Source organism: Caretta caretta, chromosome 8, assembly GCF_965140235.1.
Source record: "Caretta caretta isolate rCarCar2 chromosome 8, rCarCar1.hap1, whole genome shotgun sequence".
NCBI classification, from domain to species: Eukaryota; Metazoa; Chordata; order Testudines; family Cheloniidae; genus Caretta; species Caretta caretta.
Window position 1 is genome coordinate 9,731,794 of NC_134213.1, and position 20,713 is coordinate 9,752,506.

The window sequence follows — 20,713 nt, forward strand, 5'->3', positions numbered from 1 at the left end:
GGCTGAGCGGGGCCAGTGGCTGGGACCCGGCAGGCAGCAGCGTGCCATTAAAAATCGGCTTGTGTGCTGTCTTTGGCATGTGTGCCATAGGTTGCTGACCCCTGGGTTATGGTATAGGGCAGGGGTTCTCAAACTGGGGGTTGGGACCCCCTCAGGGGGTTGTGAGGTTATTACATGGGGGGAGTGAGTTGTCACCCTCCACCCCAAACCCTGCTTTGCCTCCAGCATTTATAATGGTGTTATAAATTAAAAACACGAATATATTTAAGAAGGGTTGCACTCAGTCTTGCTAGGTGAAAGGGTTACCAGTACAAAAGTTGGAGAATCAATGGTATAGGACAACATTCAGCTCTTGTTTACCCCATTGTAAACACTTGGAGTATCATCAGAGTCTGGACCATAACCATAAAATGAACTGAGATGAAAGGCACAAAGCAACTGGAAAAATATACATCCATGTGGTGATTAACAAACTTATTTCCTTAGATTTAAATACATTCTAAGCAATGAGCTTAAGCACCTTGTAATGCGTTCAGGGTCCTGGTATAGTTACTGTGATACAGGTGAATAGGTAGCCCCCATGGCTTATCTGTTTAGAGCACAATAAATAAAAATGAATAATTGGGAATTTTCATACCTTCTGGGGTGCCCCATCAGACAGGCCGGTCTGGTCTGGACTCCACAATACAGGCTAGTGCCACAAAAATACCCCCCATTCTTACAGTTTTGTTTCCAGGCTACTTCTTTCTCAGTTTGATATAAGCTGCATTATTAGGAAATCACTATTCTGTCTACCATATATATGCTGTTTCAACAGCCATCTCTAATGGTAAAAGACCAGCATGTGAGAGAGAAACTTGGTTTGAGTCCTTATCTGGTGTGTGTCTTTTTCTTTTTTCTTTTTTTTAATCCAAATAATTGAGCCTCAGTAAAAAATACTTGCTATTCTGGTACATTCATAAAAATGAGCTAGCACAACACAGAGCATCAGCTCACTCTCTCGGAAAAGTTATTCGGGCATCAAAATACTTGTAATTTTTATTGCGTAAATGTGCCTGTGTAATAGTCATTGATGAAATCACCTGTTTCCTGCTCCAGCTAGCATTTACTTTTGATGAGTGAAATAGGGGTCAATGTTATCATGAAACTTGATTTTAAGTTGTTTTCAGGGTGGGTGTCTGGTTTTGTTTTTGCAATACCACAGGGAAAGAGGAATAAAGATTTTTGTCATGGAATTTAAGGCCAGAAGGGACCATTATTATCATCTATCTGAGCTTCAGCATCACACCTACTATTTCTTAGCCTGAAGGACTAAGATTGGGTGCCTTTTTTTCAATTTCAAGAAGGTCAGACGACTTATGAAAATCCTGTGTAGTGACAGAGTGGGGAGGAGAGGAGAGCACAAGCCGACTTCAGTGAAGGGCTCTTAATGTACAAACCATTGCTTTGGGCTTGTCCTTTTCATAAAAGCGCACACCATATCAGTTTGTCATTTCCTCAGAAGGTTAAAAACACACTTTCCACATTTGGCAACTTTTGTTCCAACAGGGTTTTTTGTTTCGTGTGCTGCCTGCTCCAGCGTCCTCAATTCTGTCTGAATAGATGTCAGAGCAGAGTTTGGCAGAACTAGTCCTTCCAGTTCTAAAGCCAAGAATTGGCGGTTGCTGATTAATAAATTCCAACAAAACGTTTGGTGAGTAGGAGAACATCTCATTTTCCAATAGCAGAATCAGACAGACAATGTCTAATAACTAGCCTAGAAGAGAAATTACATGCATGTAGATAGAGCCTGCACATAATACCAAAAAAAAAAAAAAAAATTGAGTTAGAACCTAGGTGGTCCTGTCATGGACCAGAAGCCCTTTGTGCTAGGTGTTGTATAAAACAGAACAGAGAGACTGCAGTGTTTAGAGTGGGACATGGACAATGTCTTACAGACAGCAAAGATCTCTCCTGCAGTGACAGAGTTGGATTAAAAAGTGGCTTATTCATTAGATTGTAAACTCCCTGGGACTACCTTTTTTTTGGTTCTTTGTTTGTACAACACCTAGTGCCATGGAATCCTGATCCAAGAATGGGGCTTCTAGGAACTATGGTAATACAAATAATAATCACAGAAAGATTTAAGTTTCCTCTCAAAAACCAAATCCACACACAACACAACCCAAGTCCCATATACAACAGTCTACACTAGATTAGTTCCCCAACTAGGGCCAGCCATAGTTAAGAGAGAACAGAAAGAGCAATGGCTCACTTGAGCTGCTGTAACCTAACAGCCCATTCAGTGGGGTGGAGGGAAAGGTACGGCGTTGCTGTTGTCACAGCATGTGCAGTGGTTTTTACGACTACTGAGCATGCAGCCCACGGTGCAGACTTCCTGGTCGCCATATATTCTATTCTGTGAGTAGTTTTGACCCCCCCCCTCCCCACTTCCAATGAATACTGTTCCTCTGTTTAGGTGGAAATTGCAGAGTACAAAGTCTAGCTCTACTCTATGGATCCAAGAAGAAAAAAAATTTCAATCCGCCAACTGCTATTAAAAAGTTAATAGTTTGAAAAGGGCAGAGTTCAAACAGTTTGTGAATTAGGCATGAAACACAGTTTTTGTTGAACAAGTTGTGGACAACATGTAACACATTTCAGCCCTGTGGGCTACTTGAATTCTAGGTCGTCTACTGTATGTAATCAGTTATTTCCTCTCTGTTTATGGAATGTGAGATTGGTCATTCAAGTCACATGGTATATTGTTTCTGCTGCTTTATTGGATGATTGAAACTCAAATAGGCAGAGCGAAAGCAGGTTTCAAGATGGCCCCCAAATACTTTACATTAAAATTCTAACCTTTGGTTAATAGGTACACAAATCTGTGAGACTGCCACTTTCCACAATCATTTTTGCAACTAGGTCACTTGTGAACGTTCAAGGAAAACAAATCTGAAGGGATGTGAATCCTGAAGGCTTTTTACTTGAACAAATGTTCACAAATACTGTGCTTGCAGCTTTATTTACAAAGCACTGTCAGAAGGCAGGTAACTAGATAGTTTGTATTGCCAAAAGAAGCTACAGTGTTGTGGGGATAAAGAATAAAAATTCCATCTTTGCAAGCTTACCAGCTGTTTGATACGGAACTTCTAAAATTCCTGGTTTTAATAAAGCAGAACAGTCACAAGCTGTATTTTATATTTAGTACTTTATTTGCATTTGACATAAACCCACATAAAAACATTCAAATCTATTTGGTTTTAGTATTCAGGCAGCACAAAGTTGTTGTGTTACTGAGAGTGGTGATATTAAGAAAGCAGTACAAATAAACATGCTTTTCCTTGTAACTGAGCAAAGATGTAGTTAAACCTACACTTTCATCATCACCAACTGCCCTGGTTTCTTAGGCTTTACAGTTAAAATACAACATTTGAGCATTATCTGCTATATTCACCAATCCATACAAATAGAGTACTACCTTGGTAAATTAGAACAGCAGGAAATGTGCACGAGTCAAATTATAAATAAAATATGTAGGTATGTTTGCTAGTTAGAGCAACCGCCACTTAACTGCATATATGGGGAGTTATGATATGGGTCTGTTACATAAGTGCGTTTTCCTCCTCTTTTCACATTAAAGTTCATCACTTTCATACAGTCCAGACTGAGCAGCCAGCCGTTCAAACTCTCCTTCTGGTGAGAAAGCTGGTTTCACATCCAGTCCTTTACTATTGAATGCCAGGTATTTGCTAAAAGTCGGTCGAACCTTCAACTGCTTGGGGGTTGGAACTGGCCTGTATGTATGAGCTGAAACAGACCAAGAGATGCCTCATTCGGCTACTGTAGATTGTTAAAGTCCCAAAAGAGAAGGAGCTGCAGCATGCCAGCTCAGTTGTTAACTGTTGTCCTTTGCACAATTGAATAGGCCCTTGTGGGAGAGCTCACCTGCAACTGCAAGTCCCAGCTCTCAGACACTGAAGACCGATGGGGAAGTTGGAAGGGATCATAGTCTCCCCACCCCACCCCCCCTTGATACCAAGGGAATTGGGGATAGTTAAAAACAAAAATGCACGGAGAGTGGTGGTGACAGAATATTTGCAATTTGTGAAGTACCATGCCCAGTATATTTGGGTGCTCTTTTAATGGGGGAAGTTTCTTTGGCTGCTTTGAGTCATTATTTATGGGGTATTGTGTGTCTGATAGTATCTTTGGGAACACACGTCCATCTAGTATTTACAACTTGATTGGATCTGTTCTGAATGAGGGGGAAGAATTCCTACCCATCATATTAACTCATAATATAAATTCTAGTTTGACATTTATATACAGTACTTACTTGCAATATCCAGTCTGCAGTGGCATGTGACCACTCCTGCCTCGTTGACTGCAGATACTGTGTACCAACCGGCATCTTTCTTATTTACGTTATGGATTAGGAGGCAGATCTTTCCAGGATTATCATAGAACAAACTGAAAAATTAAAAGTGCATGAGGGGCAAAGAAATAAGTTGACTTAAGGGATGTCTTTCATGGTGGAAGACCCTAAAGAGCAATAAACAATTTTTGCAGGAGACTAGAGATCAAAAGTGATGCAAAAAATTTTTTTAAAATGGTGCACTGGATTATACTCTCGACAAGTGTTATTGCTATTCTTTGATTAGTTAATTATTTGTATTATGGTAGCACCTACAGGCCCCAAGTCAGGATCAGGGCTCCTTTGTGGGTGCTGTACAAACAGAGATAACAGCCAAACACGTTAAAGTATTTCAGTCTTAAATCTGTGCTTGCTAGTGAGCAAGTTGTGCATTTTGGGTGTGTGTATTTATAAAGTAAGAGGTCAGAGGGAGCTCTCTTTCCCTCCATTCAAGTGGAATATCTTCACCATAGTGGGATTGACTCCCAGCCAACCCGTTCACCATGTTTGTTGTTCACGAGCTACGGACACATGCAGCTGGTAAATGCAAATGCTGCATCTTTAGAGACTGGATTATTTGTGTTTCATATATTGGCTATTTTTTCTGCTACACCATTGGCCAGTTTTAGTTACATACCTTATTCGGTCTGTATTATATTGTAGCATTTCATTGTTTCTTTTCCAGTAAATCCGTGGTGTAGGGATGGCAGAAATCTGACATTCCAGTCTGGCTGAATCCCCTTCATAAACTCTTTTGCTTTGTGGTTTGAAGATAAAACTTGGAGCTTTCTGATGTTCTTTTGCTAAGTTATAAGAGAGAAGGTTGTAGTAGATTGCATGAAAATATACCCCTGCAAGTGTTGTTCGAGTTTGATCTCCATCTCCCAAAGTCTCCTTCCCCTAACCTAAGGGCCCAAGCAGTAGTCACCAGGTAGTCCAGATTGAGAGCTAAATGCACAGATGATTTAACTCCATAGGAGGCAAATAGGCAAGGGAATTGCACCAGCTTTCACCAGCTGTGAATACGGTCCTGAAAGCAAATGAAGGCCCTGTGCATGCTGTAGCTCGAATCATGCCAGCAACATCTGCGCTGGGAAAGAATTTGTAAGCAAAGTTCTTAAGTTTCCTAACAAAGTTGCTTCCTTCTGGTTTGTTGAAACTGTGGCTATATACTACTTATCCAACAGTTCGTGATGTTAGAGGAGGATATCGGACCATGTGTTTGAAGAATGGTGTTTAAATAAGAAAATTTTGCCCAGCAAGGGAATGTAGTAAGTTAAGTGGGTTTCAACTCAACTCTTTTTTTCCTACTTATATGCAAGGAAGTAGGAAGAAGGTTATGCAATGGAACCAAACGGTGTTCAATATTTGTTGAGCATAAGTTGAATGGAAAAATATTAAGGTGTGATTGGAAGACACAATGTAGGTGGAATCAGAGACAAAATTGCGTTAAAAGCACTCAACCCCACACAAATGAAGAAAGCAGTAATCCATGCAGACATAAATAAGGCCACAGATCAGCGCTCAGTGAGACTTTTTGCATGAGTGAAGACTACTTATGTGAATAAGATTTTTCATGATTGGGGCTTAAGTGAGCCCAAATAGTCTTTGATTTCAATGGGGCTAGGATTTCACCCAATGAGAACTTTGCTATTGCTTTAGCAGGGCTAGAATTTCACCACTTGTCTTGCCTGGAATGCACATTTGTCTTAGAGGTAAAGATATCTTCTGAAAAATTAATCTCTTCCTTCAACATGTTCAAACGTTATTAGTTTATAAATAACTTTGGAAAATGAGTGTGGTATGGATGATGATCAGATCTCTGTATTTTGTGTAAAAAATTTTTTTTGCCGTTTCCAGATATGAAATTGATGAAATAAACAGCCAAGGAGGAATTTTCGAGAGTTCTCAGCACTGGCTTAACTCTGCTCCCATTGAAGTCAATGGGAGTTTTAACATTGGCCTAGCTCTGAATCAATGCTGAGAACTTAGAAAAAAAAATCAACTTGGGATGGAATTTTTCCAAAGCCCCACATTTGGTACGAAGAATTTTTCCACTGTAGTTCTTATACCTGGACATCATGAAGTAGAAGTTTTCAAAGCTAAAAGCAGACATCCCGATAAGTTTGTAAAGGTCTTTCAGGTACATGAAGAAAGGCATTAATAGACTTTTGGGCACACACAGTTGGAGAATAAAGATTTCCAGGTAGCCATCACAGCCATATATCTTACCAGTTACATCCAGTTGTACTGTAAAGGAGGCTTCTCCAGCACGATTGGAGGCTACACATTCATATGTCCCTGCATCAGAGCCTCTGACCACTTCAAAAATGAGTGAGTAGAAGCCCTTTTCAGACACTATCATTTTATGAAAGTCATCTGGGTGGACCAACCTTCCATTTAAATACCATACCAGATCTGGAGCTGGTAGACCGCTGACCTGTGAAGCAGGAAAAAAAAAAAAAAAAAAACCCACAATCATGATCAAATACAATCTTAAACCATTATGGTACTGTAGTTGTTCATGTTTAAATCTAAAGCCATCTATGTCCCTCCACTACGGAAAGTTTTATTAGCTTAGAGGACCAAGCCAGGATTCTACCCTTGGAAGTTCCAGCCAGGACTGGTTTTCTTTGTAAATTATGAAGCTTATGGAGTAGTCTGGTGGATTTGGAGACATGAACTTTAGTTATGAGACAATGGAGTCTGCTCATAGAAACCTGTGTTGTTCCTGATGACATGTGAAGTCCCATTTCAGTCAGTGCGGTTCGTTGTGGGTGTGCATTCACAGGGGCAAGCCTACCATTTTATCTCAGAAGTCTCTAAGAAGGTCCTCAATAAGGCCACATTTTGAACCAGTTTTATTATCATTAAATACAATGCTATAGTAATGGAATATACTCAACTGCAACTACTTAATCTCCAAGATAGTTAGAGATTAAGAACAGCCTTTCATACTGAGGTGTCAGAGTTCATGTCAAACTTGGGAGAAAGTTACTTCAAATTCCTCTACTTGATGCCTCTTCCAGTTTTACATTTACAGAATCAGAAAAAACAAGATAGGATGAGCACACAAAACATTTGCATTAAATATGGCCTACAACACAAGAGCTAACTTTCTTACCATAGAGTTGTTAGAAGAACTTTGTGGAAGTATAATTGTTAAGCACATTTCACTTTAAATGTATTAATAAAATGTTTCAACTATTTTTTTTTTCAAAAATAGCTTTTTCTATGAGCAGATGCCTTCTATGCTCAATCAAGATGACATTTGGAGCTTCAAAGAGGACTTTTTAAATGCTCTTAAGTGGCAGGCAGCTAGGCCCCAATTCAGGAGTCTATTCGTATTTGTGGCACAATTAAGCACCTGGTTACATCCCACTGAGTCAATTAGGGCCCCTATTCAGCAAAGCATTTAAGCACCTGCTTACATGCCTTCCCGAATTAGGGCCCTAATTTTGGCAGTAGCATTTAAAAAGTCCTCTTGCAGGACAGCAGTTCATATATTTATAGATCATACTCCGCTTTAGCCACTACCTCATAAATCCTAGTTGAGAGTGAAGATATGGCTACACTCAGTCAAATTTCAGGTTTTTCCAGAGCTAATGTGACGATTGCAAAACTTCTCTCATTACTAGAATTTGTAAAGCTCTTTGGAATGGATACTGCACTTGCAGAGCCAGTAATATTAGATAGGTAGCACTCCAGTTCATAAGGATTGAGGTCTCTGAGATGCAGTGACACCTGTATGTATTGCATATAGTAATTACCAACAGACAAATTACAGTTTTGATTGTATGAACATCGGTCTTACTTTGAAGTCAATCCTGCAAAATCGTCCCTCTTCAACAGTTATTTTGTCTTCAGGCACTTGCACAAAACGTGGTTGAAAAAACTTCTCCTGGATTGAGCCCTGCTCATTCCTCTCCCCTCTTGAGGATGGTCTGCTCCTATAATGTGCACATTTACAGTTCCTTACAACAAGGTATACACACGATCACGGACATGTTACCTTTAAATAAAAAAACAAAACCCTTTAAAAAGGGACTCTGGCTATATTAATAGACCCAAGAATGTTGTTATCCCTCCAAAGACAAAACAATAGGGTGGATTCTCCCCCCCCGATTTTCTATTTGGTGAATTATGATAGCCAACCAGCTATCTGACTAGCTTAGACTGTGTTGAATAGAACAGTCAGCATACATGCTTCACAAAAAAGAGCAGCTATCTTTGGCCTTAGGTCTCAAAGCATTTACAGCATGGCCCAAAGATTCTTGCATCATATCCCATACCCTACAGTTATTCCTTACATCACTGCACAGAAGGTGTATGATGTACTTTCTAGAGTCCCTAGCCGATAGTTTGGCTTGACGTATGTGGGTTACCAACCTACCTTTGAAGTTACTCCAATAACTGAAATAACTGTCACCTTGATTATTCTACAAACTGAAGTTTAACTAAACTTTTATGCTGATGCCTATGAAAGGAAGTGAATGTAGCGGATTTAATAGCGCTCTCGCGCTCTCACACACACACAATTTGGATCAGAACTCACATCTCATGGAAACATTGAGAGGGGGATGTTGTAACAAAAGTATCTGGGTATAGATTCAAAGATTACCTGATTTGTGGCGTAGGAACCTGTAGTCTTGTGTTTTCTGAATTCTGCTGCTTGGAAAAGCAAAACATCAAAATAAGTTAACAATGCAGAATTTACCAAGAGGTTGAACTGAAAATACATGTTGAATAAAGAGCAGTTTGCCTTTCAAAAGCCAATTGTTGCAAGCACTTTTGGAGTCTTTATTATAAAATATAAAGAGATGGACATCATGAGTCAATACACTTATTCATTTTCATCCCAGAGTACTGCCTTGGCTAGGAACAAACGCTACTAATGGTTTAGAACAGCTTTCCGTCACATTGCACAGGTGACTAGTGCAATCATTTCTTTCGGCTGAAAGTTTTTTGGCAAACCTATAACCTCTGTTAGAGGGGATTATTCGCACTGGAATATTTGAAACAGGAGCTAGGTGCAGGGTGTCCTTCAGTAAAGCAGGAATAGAAATGAAGTCACTTTGATATGGTACCAGCAAGAACGCTTTGTTGTGCCTGCTCACAAATGGTACCAATACCCATGAACACGTGTTCAGATGGAAAATACTTTCCTTGCTAGATCACAGCACCAGCTAAGCTTTCGGATAAGTCCCCATCAAGTTACTAGAAAAGTACAAGTACCCAAGGTTGGATCCTACTAGGACTTCTCTATTTTAGGGTTCTGAGGAACAGATACAATGGTGTTTAATACCAGCAAGTGAGAGAATTTCCACCATTTTAGCAGTGGAGCCAGTTAAATATAGGAATGACAATATAGAAAGCTCTTAGGTATTTGAGTGCCCATCACAGTAGTAGTCAAGCAGTAAGACATTGATCTTGCACAGTGCTAAGTTTGTTAGCCCAATCCAGTGGTTCGCTTACGTATGTGCTTAACTTCAAGCACATGACCAGTCCCATTAAATTTAGTGGGTTACTCACAGCTTAACTTTAAGCCTGTGCTTAACTGTTTTACTAGATTGGGCTACGCTGCTCAGTACCGTGCAGGACTGAACCCTACTTTCACACTCCATGCCCACTGGTTACAAATGCAAGTGTCCTCCTTAATACATGCTCATTTAAGATTCAGCTGTAAAGCATCAGTTTGTCCACAGTTTCTACAGACTGGCCGAAGTAGTAAAACGAATACTAGTGGTTGGATGGGTCACCGATTAGGGGTATTTTGAGAACAATTTGAAGCCATGCATGCAAGATCACCGAATTCGCTGTCATGACTCAACCTCCCATCTGCTCTTTGTAGAGCATGCCCCAGACTGCTGCAGAACTAGCTGCGCCAGGATTGATGGCAATCACTTTCTTGGTCTTTTGATCAGGACGATGGGAAACAACACTGTAACATGCTTCTTTGGTGCGCTCTTCTCTACAACTATTGGGTGTGGGAATTAGCTTTATTACAGACATATCAGGATTTCTTCCCCAGTGTTTGAGCTTATGGTTTCTACTCTGCATTGAAGTCTATAGACGTTTTGCAATTGGACTCCTAATCATCAGTTTTCTCTGATGAAACTGATATTTCAGCTGATATATTGCAGGTTACCCTAGTAACATACTGCAGAAGGCAATCCTTGTAAACTGGGATGGTTTCTCCTGGGTATGCAGATTTCTGGTGCCACACCATAGCCCTTTCCAGTAATCTGGACCAGAGAAATACCGAAGGTAGTGTCTGACTACCCTGTTCTGTATGATATAGCAGCCAATGGATATTGTTTGTGGGGGGAGCAGACAAATCCAAAAATCAGATATGCTTTTTTAGCATCTTAGCTATACATCCCCAGTTACCTGCAGTGCCCAATACAGGATCAACTTCTCTAGTATCCAGTATTTTACACATTCTTCTATCTTCCTCTTCGGTTTTATTTCATGGATACTGAGTTTTCTTCCTCCTTGTATTAACCTTGTATCCAATGTCATCCTAGCAGCTAGCATTAATTATGCATCTTTTGGACAGGATGTTTAAAAAAAAAAAAAACCCAGATGCTGACCTCTTGTGGTCATGTCACTATTCATAACACTAGTTAATCCCAATGTCCTAGCCAAGTTCTAACTCGGGCAGTTACATACTAGGTACCTGAATCCCCCTGCCATTTAAATTGATTATTGTATTAGTCATCACTCCTGTCCGAAACGATCATACAATATTGCTGTGAAACAGCTGTTATGTTCCTCCCCAGAGATGGAATTCCTGTATATTCCTACCTGATGAGTGATATAAGGGTTAAAGCCCAGATTCTCCCATTGGGAGTTAAGCACCTAAATACCTCTGACTGGGCTTTAGTTAATATTCCTATAGTGCTTTGAAATCCTCAGATAGTGGATGCTATACAGAAGTTTATCAGTATAGATGTCTTGATTTTTCCTTTTTTGTACTCCATAAAGAGACCTATTCCCCCTACCCCATTCCAATACAAGTGACTGAAAATTTAAACAGACAATGGACACTAGTTTTGGACCATTTTCATTTACCTGTGAGTTCTGTACATTTTCTTCATTTTGCGTTACAAGCACAGAAGCAGCATTTTCTGGTCCAAGCAGCCTGCGAGCCATTCTTTCTTCATAGGTTAGCCGCTGAAAGCGGTGGGAGAGCAATTCTGGTTAAAAGGTGATTTATTATCACTTGAGTTTGTTACAATTTCAGGTTACTCACAGTCAAGTTAGGGCACATTAATATGCCAAACATTCATGGAGCTGTTGAAAGGAAAGTGGCTGCTGCATGCCTGTGGCTGTACCAAAGGATCTGATGTCTTGGAATCTGCTGAGCTCACTCTCAATTTTATATAGCACCCAAACACGTATATGTTTAAACTGTCTTTTCATCAAGGTCTTGGAAATGCCATCTCTGGCCTCCCATTCCTCCCGTTGTTGCAGAGAACCTTCAAGAGGAGGATGGCCAGGGATGATTAATAACTAACACCGATGACACTAACTGGGAGATCAGAACAAGCTTCCAGGGTCCCCTTACATTAGCACTAGGAGGCCTTTCCAAGTCCGCCAGCTGTGTAGCTTTTTCAGGCACTAACTGTGTGGTAGGTGCTAAAAACCTACACACAACCAAAAAAAATCCACCCTGTGAAGTGCTGCGTGTTCTCTCTTGAGCAAGAGTAAATATTAACTAGGTAAGGACTAAATTCTTTCACGGTAGAAGCAGAGAGGCTGACGTGGCTGCATTTACACCCAATTTACACTTGGGTAAGTAAAAGCAGAATTTGGTTTGAACTTTGATAGTTCCCCCCAAGTTTAGAAGCCACGTTAAAACAGAAGTTAGGTCTATGCCTATGGCTGCTAGGCAGTAATGGTAATGCAGGTGTCAAGCTGTGCAGTGTTCATACTCAGCCAGATTAAATGCTGCAAGACGCACTTCTGCCAAGGGACATTCTTAGGTCAGATTGGGCCAAAGATTCAGGTTCTCTCTCTCCCCAAATAATTTGTAATTTGTATTATAGATCTGTATGGCCTGCTCTCCCTCCCATTTAAGTTAATGGTAAAACGTCTATTGACTTCAATGAGAGCAGCATCAAGCCTTTACCTGCTAAGCTTTTACCAATTCTCAGACCAATGGGAATGTTTCCACAACACATTAGAACCAGCTCACTACAGGTCTGCCTGCTTCTTTCTTGGTAACACTGCACTGGGAGAGTTTTTTGTTTTTTTTTTAAAAAACCCTCTACAGTTTGGATTTCATGGCTCAGGAGAGCTGCATTTTGAGCCTCCTGAATTTAGGCAAATGTATGCCTGGGATGAAGAGACTTTTTTTCTTTTTTACAGAAAATGGTTTCCCTTCGAAATAGATACCCGGACATTTGTGTTCTGATTGTCTGAAGAAAATTAGTTTTGATTCAGTTTCTTTTCAGTAAGCTAATACAAAGCACTGTGGGACATTGTTAGATGCCCTCTTAAAAAGAGCTTTAGGGAAGATTGTGACAAGACAGCAGCCACTTATCAGAGGGCAACTGGTCACTTTTACTTATCAGTGTTACTAATTAAACACTACTGACTAGATTGATAAACTACAGCTGGAAACCAGGATAAACATTCTAAAGCTAACATTCGCTGGGGCTTCTGGTGGGCTGCAGCCATTACAGTTATGACTGAAGTAGTTCTGGCCCCTCTAGTACAAACAGTTGCTTTCTAGGGGCTAGCAAAGATGAAAACCAACATGTGATTAATTGAAGCAGTTGAATGTAAGTCTCTGAATTGCCAGAAGTCCTCTAATGAAATTCAGAGTAAGTGGATTCTTTGCACTTAGACAGGTTTCAGAGTGATAGCCGTGTTAGTCTGTATAAGCAAAAACAACGAGGACTGCTCATTGTTTTTGCACTAAGAGGTTCTCTCTTACCTGGTTGCCATTGTGAAGAAGGTTGTCTTTGCCTCGCAGTTTCCTTTCCAGGTCTTGAATGAGGGCTTCTTTTGTTCCTTGTATCTCTCGATCTGAAGTCTTGTATGTTGGCTTGGTGCTAGCTTGTTTGGTATACATTGGCTTTGAGTAACTACTTTATACAAAAGACAGACAGAAAGTCACTCCTGTGAGCTAGACTAGGTACGAGTTAGGACTGCATAAAATCTAGGCAGAGAATATATATAAATATTCAAATTTATATTTGCTGTCCATTAGCTATAACATTGGCTATGAATCAGCTTGTAAAGTGCTTGGGACAGGTAAACCATTATACATGCCAAGTATTGTTACTGAGACAGAGTTCAGGGAAATGGGCCTGCACTAGGCCAAGTCACCTGGTAGACAACACAAGTACCAGACATGCATAGATCACCCTTATCACCTGAACCTTGTAGAAGGTCCCTCGGTGGGGCTGTCAGGTGTGCAGTGGGGCTAGAAGACCTCCCTGCATGCACATCACTGATCTCCTTGATCATTGCAGGTCTGTACAGGGAGAAATCTTACCAGACATATCTAAGTCTTTTTGTCCCTCTGCACCCTGAGCACCCATCGACTCAACACTTCTCGTGGTGGGCAATGCTAATTCAACAATAGTTGGCAAGAGCTTGCCATTGGCACTGCCAGGAAGAACTAGATCAGTACAGGTGGCATGAAAATTAATGCGGGTGCATGCCTTCAGCCAGCAGGAAATACACACACACACACGGCAAGATCCATGGGGCAAAGAGAATAGGGTGCAGGTCACCAAATATACTGTGTGGGATGAATAATCCAAAAACTAAATTATTCTCCTAACACCCCTTGTGAACCAATCATCAGAGGTAGGGGTTTCACTGCAATCCTGTATATTATTGGCATATCAAAGATGGGGGCCTTTTCCCTTTATGTATTGCCAGTGTAAGCAAGGCCTTTATCCCCTTCCTGCCCCTTAAAAGCCATCAGGGGCCCCAAAGCTCCCTCCGACTACCTGGGCAGAAGGGGAGCAAAAAGAAGGTAGACGTGGGCTGGCAGCATAGCAGGGAGGAGGATTAGGCACACCTGTCATTGCTCACCCCCCTCTCTGCAGGTGGGGCAGAGGGCCTGCTGCGAGTTCCCAAGGGGCTGGAGTTGTGTAGCTCAGAAATAGTAGTAGAGGGGACCAAGGGGTTTTTTTGGGAGGGAGGGAAGAGAGGGCAACCACTCCCCTCTTCTTGCAGTGGGGCCCACCAGCCATGAGTGGATTTCAGTGGTGATGAGCAGGATTAACAGCTGCAGGGGCTGCTCAGCAGCTTTTACTCCACAGCCCTGGGGGACCAGAGACACAGGACGTTGAAGGATTGGGAGAAGAGTGACCCATAGATCCTTGAGCTTTGCAGATTTACTTGTCCGTGCCACCCCCACCTCCAGCTGAAGGAAGCATTAAGAAACAGAGGTTTGCATCATGTGGTTCCCCTCTGTTCCCTTCCCAGGGGTTTTGGAGGAGGGTCTGAAATAACCCCAAATATCACACCCAAGAAAGGGTTAAAAACCTAACTTTGTATATTTCCAAAGGTAGAGGAGAGAAAAAAAAATTCACACAAGTGAGATATCTTCCCTCCACTCATCACATCTTCCTTCCTTAGGAGGAACTTGGGCCATTCTTTTCCTAGGCTACAGTTTGATACCCAGCCATAGTCTGGGTTGTGTGAGACGGCTCAGAGACGGTGTCAGTTATGGCCAAGTTTGGGAAGGACTATATGGTTATATTCCACCTAGTTCTAATGGTGGATGTTGTCTTGGTGCATTTTTACCACAACTCTTTCTGTAGGGTAAATCCACAGCTGGACAAGTGTTTTGGGGGAAAAAAATCTGCATCTAGTGATCCTTCGAGTGACAACCAGATGAACAAGTGAATATACACACAGAGATGTGGTTGTGCCTTTCGTTTGAGTTCTCACTACCCAGGGAATTACTGGGGTAAAATGTTAGGGTTCAGGGATACAGAACCCAAGCCTCTGCAGAGCAGTCTCTGTCCCTTTTGGGGACATATCCTGCAAACTTCACTGAGGTGGAGTATACTAACCTCCTTTGGGCAAGGATGCCCCATGAGTGAGGATTGCAGGATCAGGCTATTGGCAAAGGCTGAGATGATTTACATAGGCAATGTCCTTTTCTGGTCATTTCTTGCTAGAAGGCTTGGGTAGGGCATAGGAATAGGGTAAAAAGAACAGGAGTACTTGTGGCACCTTAGAGACTAACAAATTTATTTGAGCATCAGCTTTTGTGTAGCTCATGAAATTTGTTAGTCTCTAAGGTGCCACAAGTACTCCTGTTCTTTTTGCGGATACAGACTAACACGGCTACTACTCTGAAACCTAGGAATAGGGTAGCATCCCTTGGAATAATTTTGTGAGCTCGCTGGTGGTGCTTTAGTTGTAGAAGCGGACAGAATACAACCGGAGCAACAGTGTAAGTGTGTAGCAGGACCGTGTATATTCTAACATGGGTATTTGGAACCCATCATGCCCCTACATTTCCTTCATATTATGTTTTTTCCATAAAGAGCAAGAGTCCCAACAGCTTATTTTCAGTGCACACCATTCCAAATGCTCTTCTTCCCCCACTGAGTACTTCCTAGTGGTCAGAGCAGGGGAAGTGGAACCTGGATTTCACATATCTCTTCCTGATGCTTGACTATTTTGAAATAGCTGCATGACCGTGGCAAGTTACCCAGCCTCAGTGTTCCTCAGTTTACCCATCTGCAAAATTATTGGGATAACGCTTACCTGTCTCATGGAGTATTGAATTTACTTAGTATTTGTAAAGCATTTAGATATCCACAGACAGATGACATAGTGGAGCTGCAAAGTATTCGGTTGTATAATTGTGGTCGTCACAGGCACGTATCTAATTATCTCACACAGTGAGATAATTAGAACAGTGTCGTTCTGGAGAAGTATGGGGCTCGTTAGAATTACACCTAACCTAATTAATAATACCTGCACTTTATCAATCACACCACAGTTGTGGTTCAAGGAAGCTGGTAGCTTTAGTTTTCATGAATACGAGCATTTAATCCAGCTTTATGTCCAAAATAGCAAACAAAACACACTTCCCTCCATTTTCCTCAATGCAGTTGCTAGGGCACATTCTTCCCTTGCTCTTCATATGAGCTCCCAGTGAGGTCACTGAGTGTCTTGGCTCAGCATGGCACTGAATCTGAGAGAGTCACATCAGGGAGGAGACGCTGGTCCTTGGTTTCAAGGGATAGAACTTTGAGAAGCTCTCAAGTCACTTACACCTCAGAATCATTGAAATGGGATTCCTGAAAAGTGTTACCATGGGTCAGTTTCTCAACCTCTGGATACATAAAGTGAGAGGGACTCGGGGGATACCTTTGTATTTTGCTATGAAACATTATAGTTACTGCATGGGAGCTCTCTCACAAGGAGCACTCTTTTCGCACAGAATTCCTGTTTTCTGAAATTGAATGAAATCAGAGAATAATTTAATGTCGGCAATTTAAGATGAGTGCCCAACCCTTGCTTTGGCTGCCCTTATGGGATTAGTTTCCACCATAACGACAAAGTAGACTGCTTATGTCAGGTCTGGTCTACATTAGACCTATATCTGTATAACTAGGTCGCTCGGGGGTGTGAAAAATCCACACCCCCGAGCGACATAGTTCTATCAGCCCCCCCGTGTAGACAGTGCTGACAGCTACCGCTTCTCAGGCCGGTGAATTAACTTCAGATGGGAGAGCTCTCTCCCATCAGCTTAGAGCATATTCATTAAAGCGCTAAGGTGATGCAGCTGCGCTGATGCAGCATTTAAGTGTAGATTTGCTCTCGTGCTAACAAATGAACGCACAGTGGAGGGGTATGTAAAGAATTTGCAGTTTAGTTTCTAATTTACAAATACTTCTCCCACCCAGACACCATGGGCCCATGCCTGCATGAGTAAAGCAATTAGGATCAGGAGGGATGGAAGCCAATGGGAGTTTAGTCATTGGCTTCCTTGGAACCAGGATTTCACCCAATATATAGACATGGTCAAAATCTGGAGCAGCACAAAACCCACACACAACTAATTCAAAGCAGGGGAAAGTTAGAAGCCTGTACATACTTACTTAGATTCCACAGTAGAAGGAGCTTGGCTATTATAATCAGACTGTGAGGGCAACACTGAGCAGAGGAATGCTGCAGGGGACTGGTTATGCATGGATGAAAGCCTTTGCCCAGATGAGGAGGTAGCAGGAGACTGTGCAGATGCAGGTGTGATGGGAAATGCAGATTCCTTATGGGAGCTATGGGAAGACGAGGAGAGAAAGATTGGGGAGCTCAGCGATGAAGACGAAGAAAACTTCTGCTCGCTAGAGTTACGAGGCTGGATTAGAATTGATGATTGTTTGGTTTGACTGCTTGACAGTGCAGATGTCTTGGGTCCCGGAGGCTGCAGTTTCCCTTGACACGTATTCTGAGACTGGATAAAATGTTTTGGACGCTCGTAGTTAAACATGCTTGGTTGGTACACTGAGGACATAGATGGGAGATTACTGACACTCATAGGGGAGGTTTCGTGATTGTCCTGGCTTTTTGTAGGTGACAGTGAGCTTTGGGTTGGTGGCTGGTAAAAATTAGATGATAGGCCACAAAAACTTTCTTGGGTAGGTTCCTGGGTAGAATGGAATCCCTAGCTCGATGGAAAGGGGCTGTCTTGATGTGGATTATTCCTTTAGGAAGACAATACAAATAACATAAATTGTATGTTACAATTTGAGTTGTAAGTATTGTGTAGTAGAGAGCAGTCACTCAGATGCATGAGCATCATACTCTTTAGATTGATTATTAAATATTAATAAATCAATAACCCATGTCTGAAGTTTCTATTTTAAGCCATTCTAGAGCTATATGAACAATACATTTCTGATCATTATATGGAGTTCTACTCCCCCATTCAAGCTTAGCTCGTTGGTCACCACGGGTGTCTTCTCTGGAACAGCATGTTAAGTTCTGTCACAAAGTAATGGAGTTGCAATGATCATCTTGAAAACATGAACCAAGCATGACCTGAGGGTGCCGCCTGCCTGAATCTGCGGGCATCCTGAAGTGATAGCTCTAAGAAGGTGTGAACTACCACAGTCAGCTCAATCAAGGAACTGTGGTCTATATAATTCTGCACCCCGGAATCTAGCATTTTTTCTGTATAGCACAGAATTCAGTATTTTTGCTATGGAATTCATCAATTCACTACACTGCTAGTGAAGCATGAATTGGGGTCTGTATCCGATTACTAGAGTTTTGTTAACTATAGTAGATAAGTTTTTAAAAAAATAAACCAAAAGAATTAAACTTTTCAGAATTGTCATTATAGGACTATAGCTATATTCCTCATTTTAAGGTCACTAAATTAAGTTTTCCATACTTTGTATAATGCCTTATTGGAGACCAAAGATCAAAACTTCTGAACTCAAGTTTTCTGACCAATTCAGATTAGGTGTGTAAATAGGAAGCCTAGTGAAGGGAAGTGTGTATTTCAGCCTTTTGCATGTAATAGCAGTTCAACTTGTTGAAGTAATCTGCTGAGATTTGTGAGTGAGCATTAATGCTGAAGTTGCTGTGAGTGAATGCTAATTGAAAGCATGGCTGTAGTGAATTATGTTTGTCTTGCCAGATAGCACACAGACAGTACTGATTAAGGCAGAATATATAGCTAGATAAAGCACTGCTATAAGATACAGTAGGGCAAACAAACTTAGAAGGAAAGGGCTTGATTGTATTACATATGTAAATTGCAGATGTCTAAACTATACCTCTTATCAGTTATAAAGAAGAGTCAAGTTTCATAAAAGTGGACCAAGCAAGTTGCTGAATTGTAAAATCTATTATTAAATAAAGAACTATAAATCTACACAAGTTACATGTGCTGGAAAAAATTGCAGTCTTGTCCAACAGAGATCAGCTGTTTTGCTTCTCTCTCTCTCTCTCTCTCTCTATATATATATAGACACACACACAAGCACAGTATATTGTATTCCTTTCCTAGGAGAGCCCAAAGAAGAGTTCCATGAGGTCATAAATTCCCCTGGGGAAGAGATCATATTCTTAAGACATCTCTCCTGTTTTAAACAAGAGGTAAAGCTTCCATTTCCTAGTGCTGTTTATCAGTGTAGTTGTAAATTAACCATAAACGAACAGGAATTTTCTCATAAAGTCCATAACTTTTCCCTTCCGCACATTCTTGGAATGTGAAACTAATTTCTGGATCATGTCCAAACTATTTTCTTGTTCACCAGTGCAACAAACTGAGTTTAAAACCCCAGAATTCAGCAATTTTTACTGAAATATTTTACAGACCCATTTTATCTATCCATTTACATACACACACAAAAAAACAACCCAAAGTTCTAGAGAACTGTCTCAATACTGTACATAAGTATTTAGTAAGGTCTACCCTAAACTTTCTCTTGTAACATAATATGAATATAAAACTTTACATTTTAGATCAAGTACATTTTCCTTACAAGTAATTCTGAGTTCACATCAAAAGACTTGTTTTTCTCAATGTTTTCCAGATGAACAAGCAAACTACAGTACAAACACTGTGCATTTGACTGAGCAATGTTATTCAGTGCATCACTTTTTTCTTTTTTTTTTTTTAAGTACAGATCAGACAGTGCTGCTAATCAGAGATCTGAAATAAAAATGACAGGGGGAAAAATACTTACCTGCAGAAGTTGTCACCTAGGCTTTAACCAATATTTTGGGGAAGGGATAGTCATTCCCTGACACGGACTGTAATCATAGTAGCACTCCGCTTAGTATTATAAGACCAAGTACTTTTATCTGCTGCCAGATAATGACATCTGATGTACTCCCTTGTCCACCTATCTATGCAAGCATATCAAAATAAGAGTCCCCAGCCTAAACACTATCTTTTGCAGTTCTGTTAGGTTTAATGGAATAAGCCCAGTTTTTTCAGATGCTGTTTTGCAAGTGGCCATGTGCCTTTGCGGTCTGCTGATCAGTGAGCTACACCATATAGTACAAGAACAGGTTAATACATCTACATAGCCACTTGTTTGGTTTTTTTTTTTTTCCATCTCAGTACGATTTTTGGAGAAAGGAGAACTGTAATGACTTGTTTCAGAGTAGCAGCCGTATTAGTCTGTATCCGCAAAAAGAAAAGGAGTACTTGTGGCACCTTAGAGACTAACAAATTTATTTGAGCATAAGCTTTCCTGAGATACAGCTCACTTCATCGCTGTAGCTCAGGAAAGCTTATGCTCAAATAAATTTGTTAGTCTCTAAGGTGCCACAAGTCCTCCTTTTCTTTTTGTAATGACTTGGAATACT

General features: G+C 41.0%; 1 protein-coding gene across 5 annotated transcripts; it reads right to left on the reverse strand.

Annotated features, from left to right (window-relative positions):
• Nucleotides 1-3,173: 3,173 nt before the first annotated feature.
• MYOT (myotilin) lies at nt 3,174-20,203 on the reverse strand. 5 transcript variants are annotated; one of them, XM_048862107.2, is made up of 10 exons: nt 20,086-20,203; nt 17,488-18,090; nt 13,341-13,491; nt 11,471-11,572; nt 9,018-9,067; nt 8,211-8,346; nt 6,629-6,836; nt 5,034-5,199; nt 4,319-4,452; nt 3,174-3,789 (listed from the first exon to the last, which is right to left on the reverse strand). In XM_048862107.2, the coding sequence occupies exons 2-10, from the start codon at nt 17,922-17,924 to the stop codon at nt 3,617-3,619; spliced, it is 1,557 nt and encodes a 518-aa protein (XP_048718064.2). In that variant the 5' UTR covers nt 17,925-18,090; nt 20,086-20,203; the 3' UTR covers nt 3,174-3,616. The 5 variants fall into 5 exon arrangements, with proteins under 5 accessions (XP_048718064.2, XP_048718062.2, XP_048718063.2 ...); XM_048862105.2 differs by having other exon boundaries at nt 13,341-13,494; nt 20,086-20,201; XM_048862106.2 differs by having other exon boundaries at nt 9,018-9,064; nt 13,341-13,494; nt 20,086-20,200.
• Nucleotides 20,204-20,713: the final 510 nt, after the last annotated feature.

Bases quoted from the DNA above. Each gene is read 5' to 3' on its own strand.
- MYOT (XM_048862105.2), bottom strand. From the start codon at position 17,924: ATGAGTGTCAGTAATCTCCCATCTATGTCCTCAGTGTACCAACCAAGC. The intron at 9,068-11,470 runs GTAAATGAAAAT...TGCTTTTCCAAG, and splicing joins AAAATGTACAGAACTCACAG to CAGCAGAATTCAGAAAACAC. The intron at 5,200-6,628 runs GTAAGATATATG...CTTATAACTTAG, and splicing joins AGTACAACTGGATGTAACTG to CAAAAGAACATCAGAAAGCT.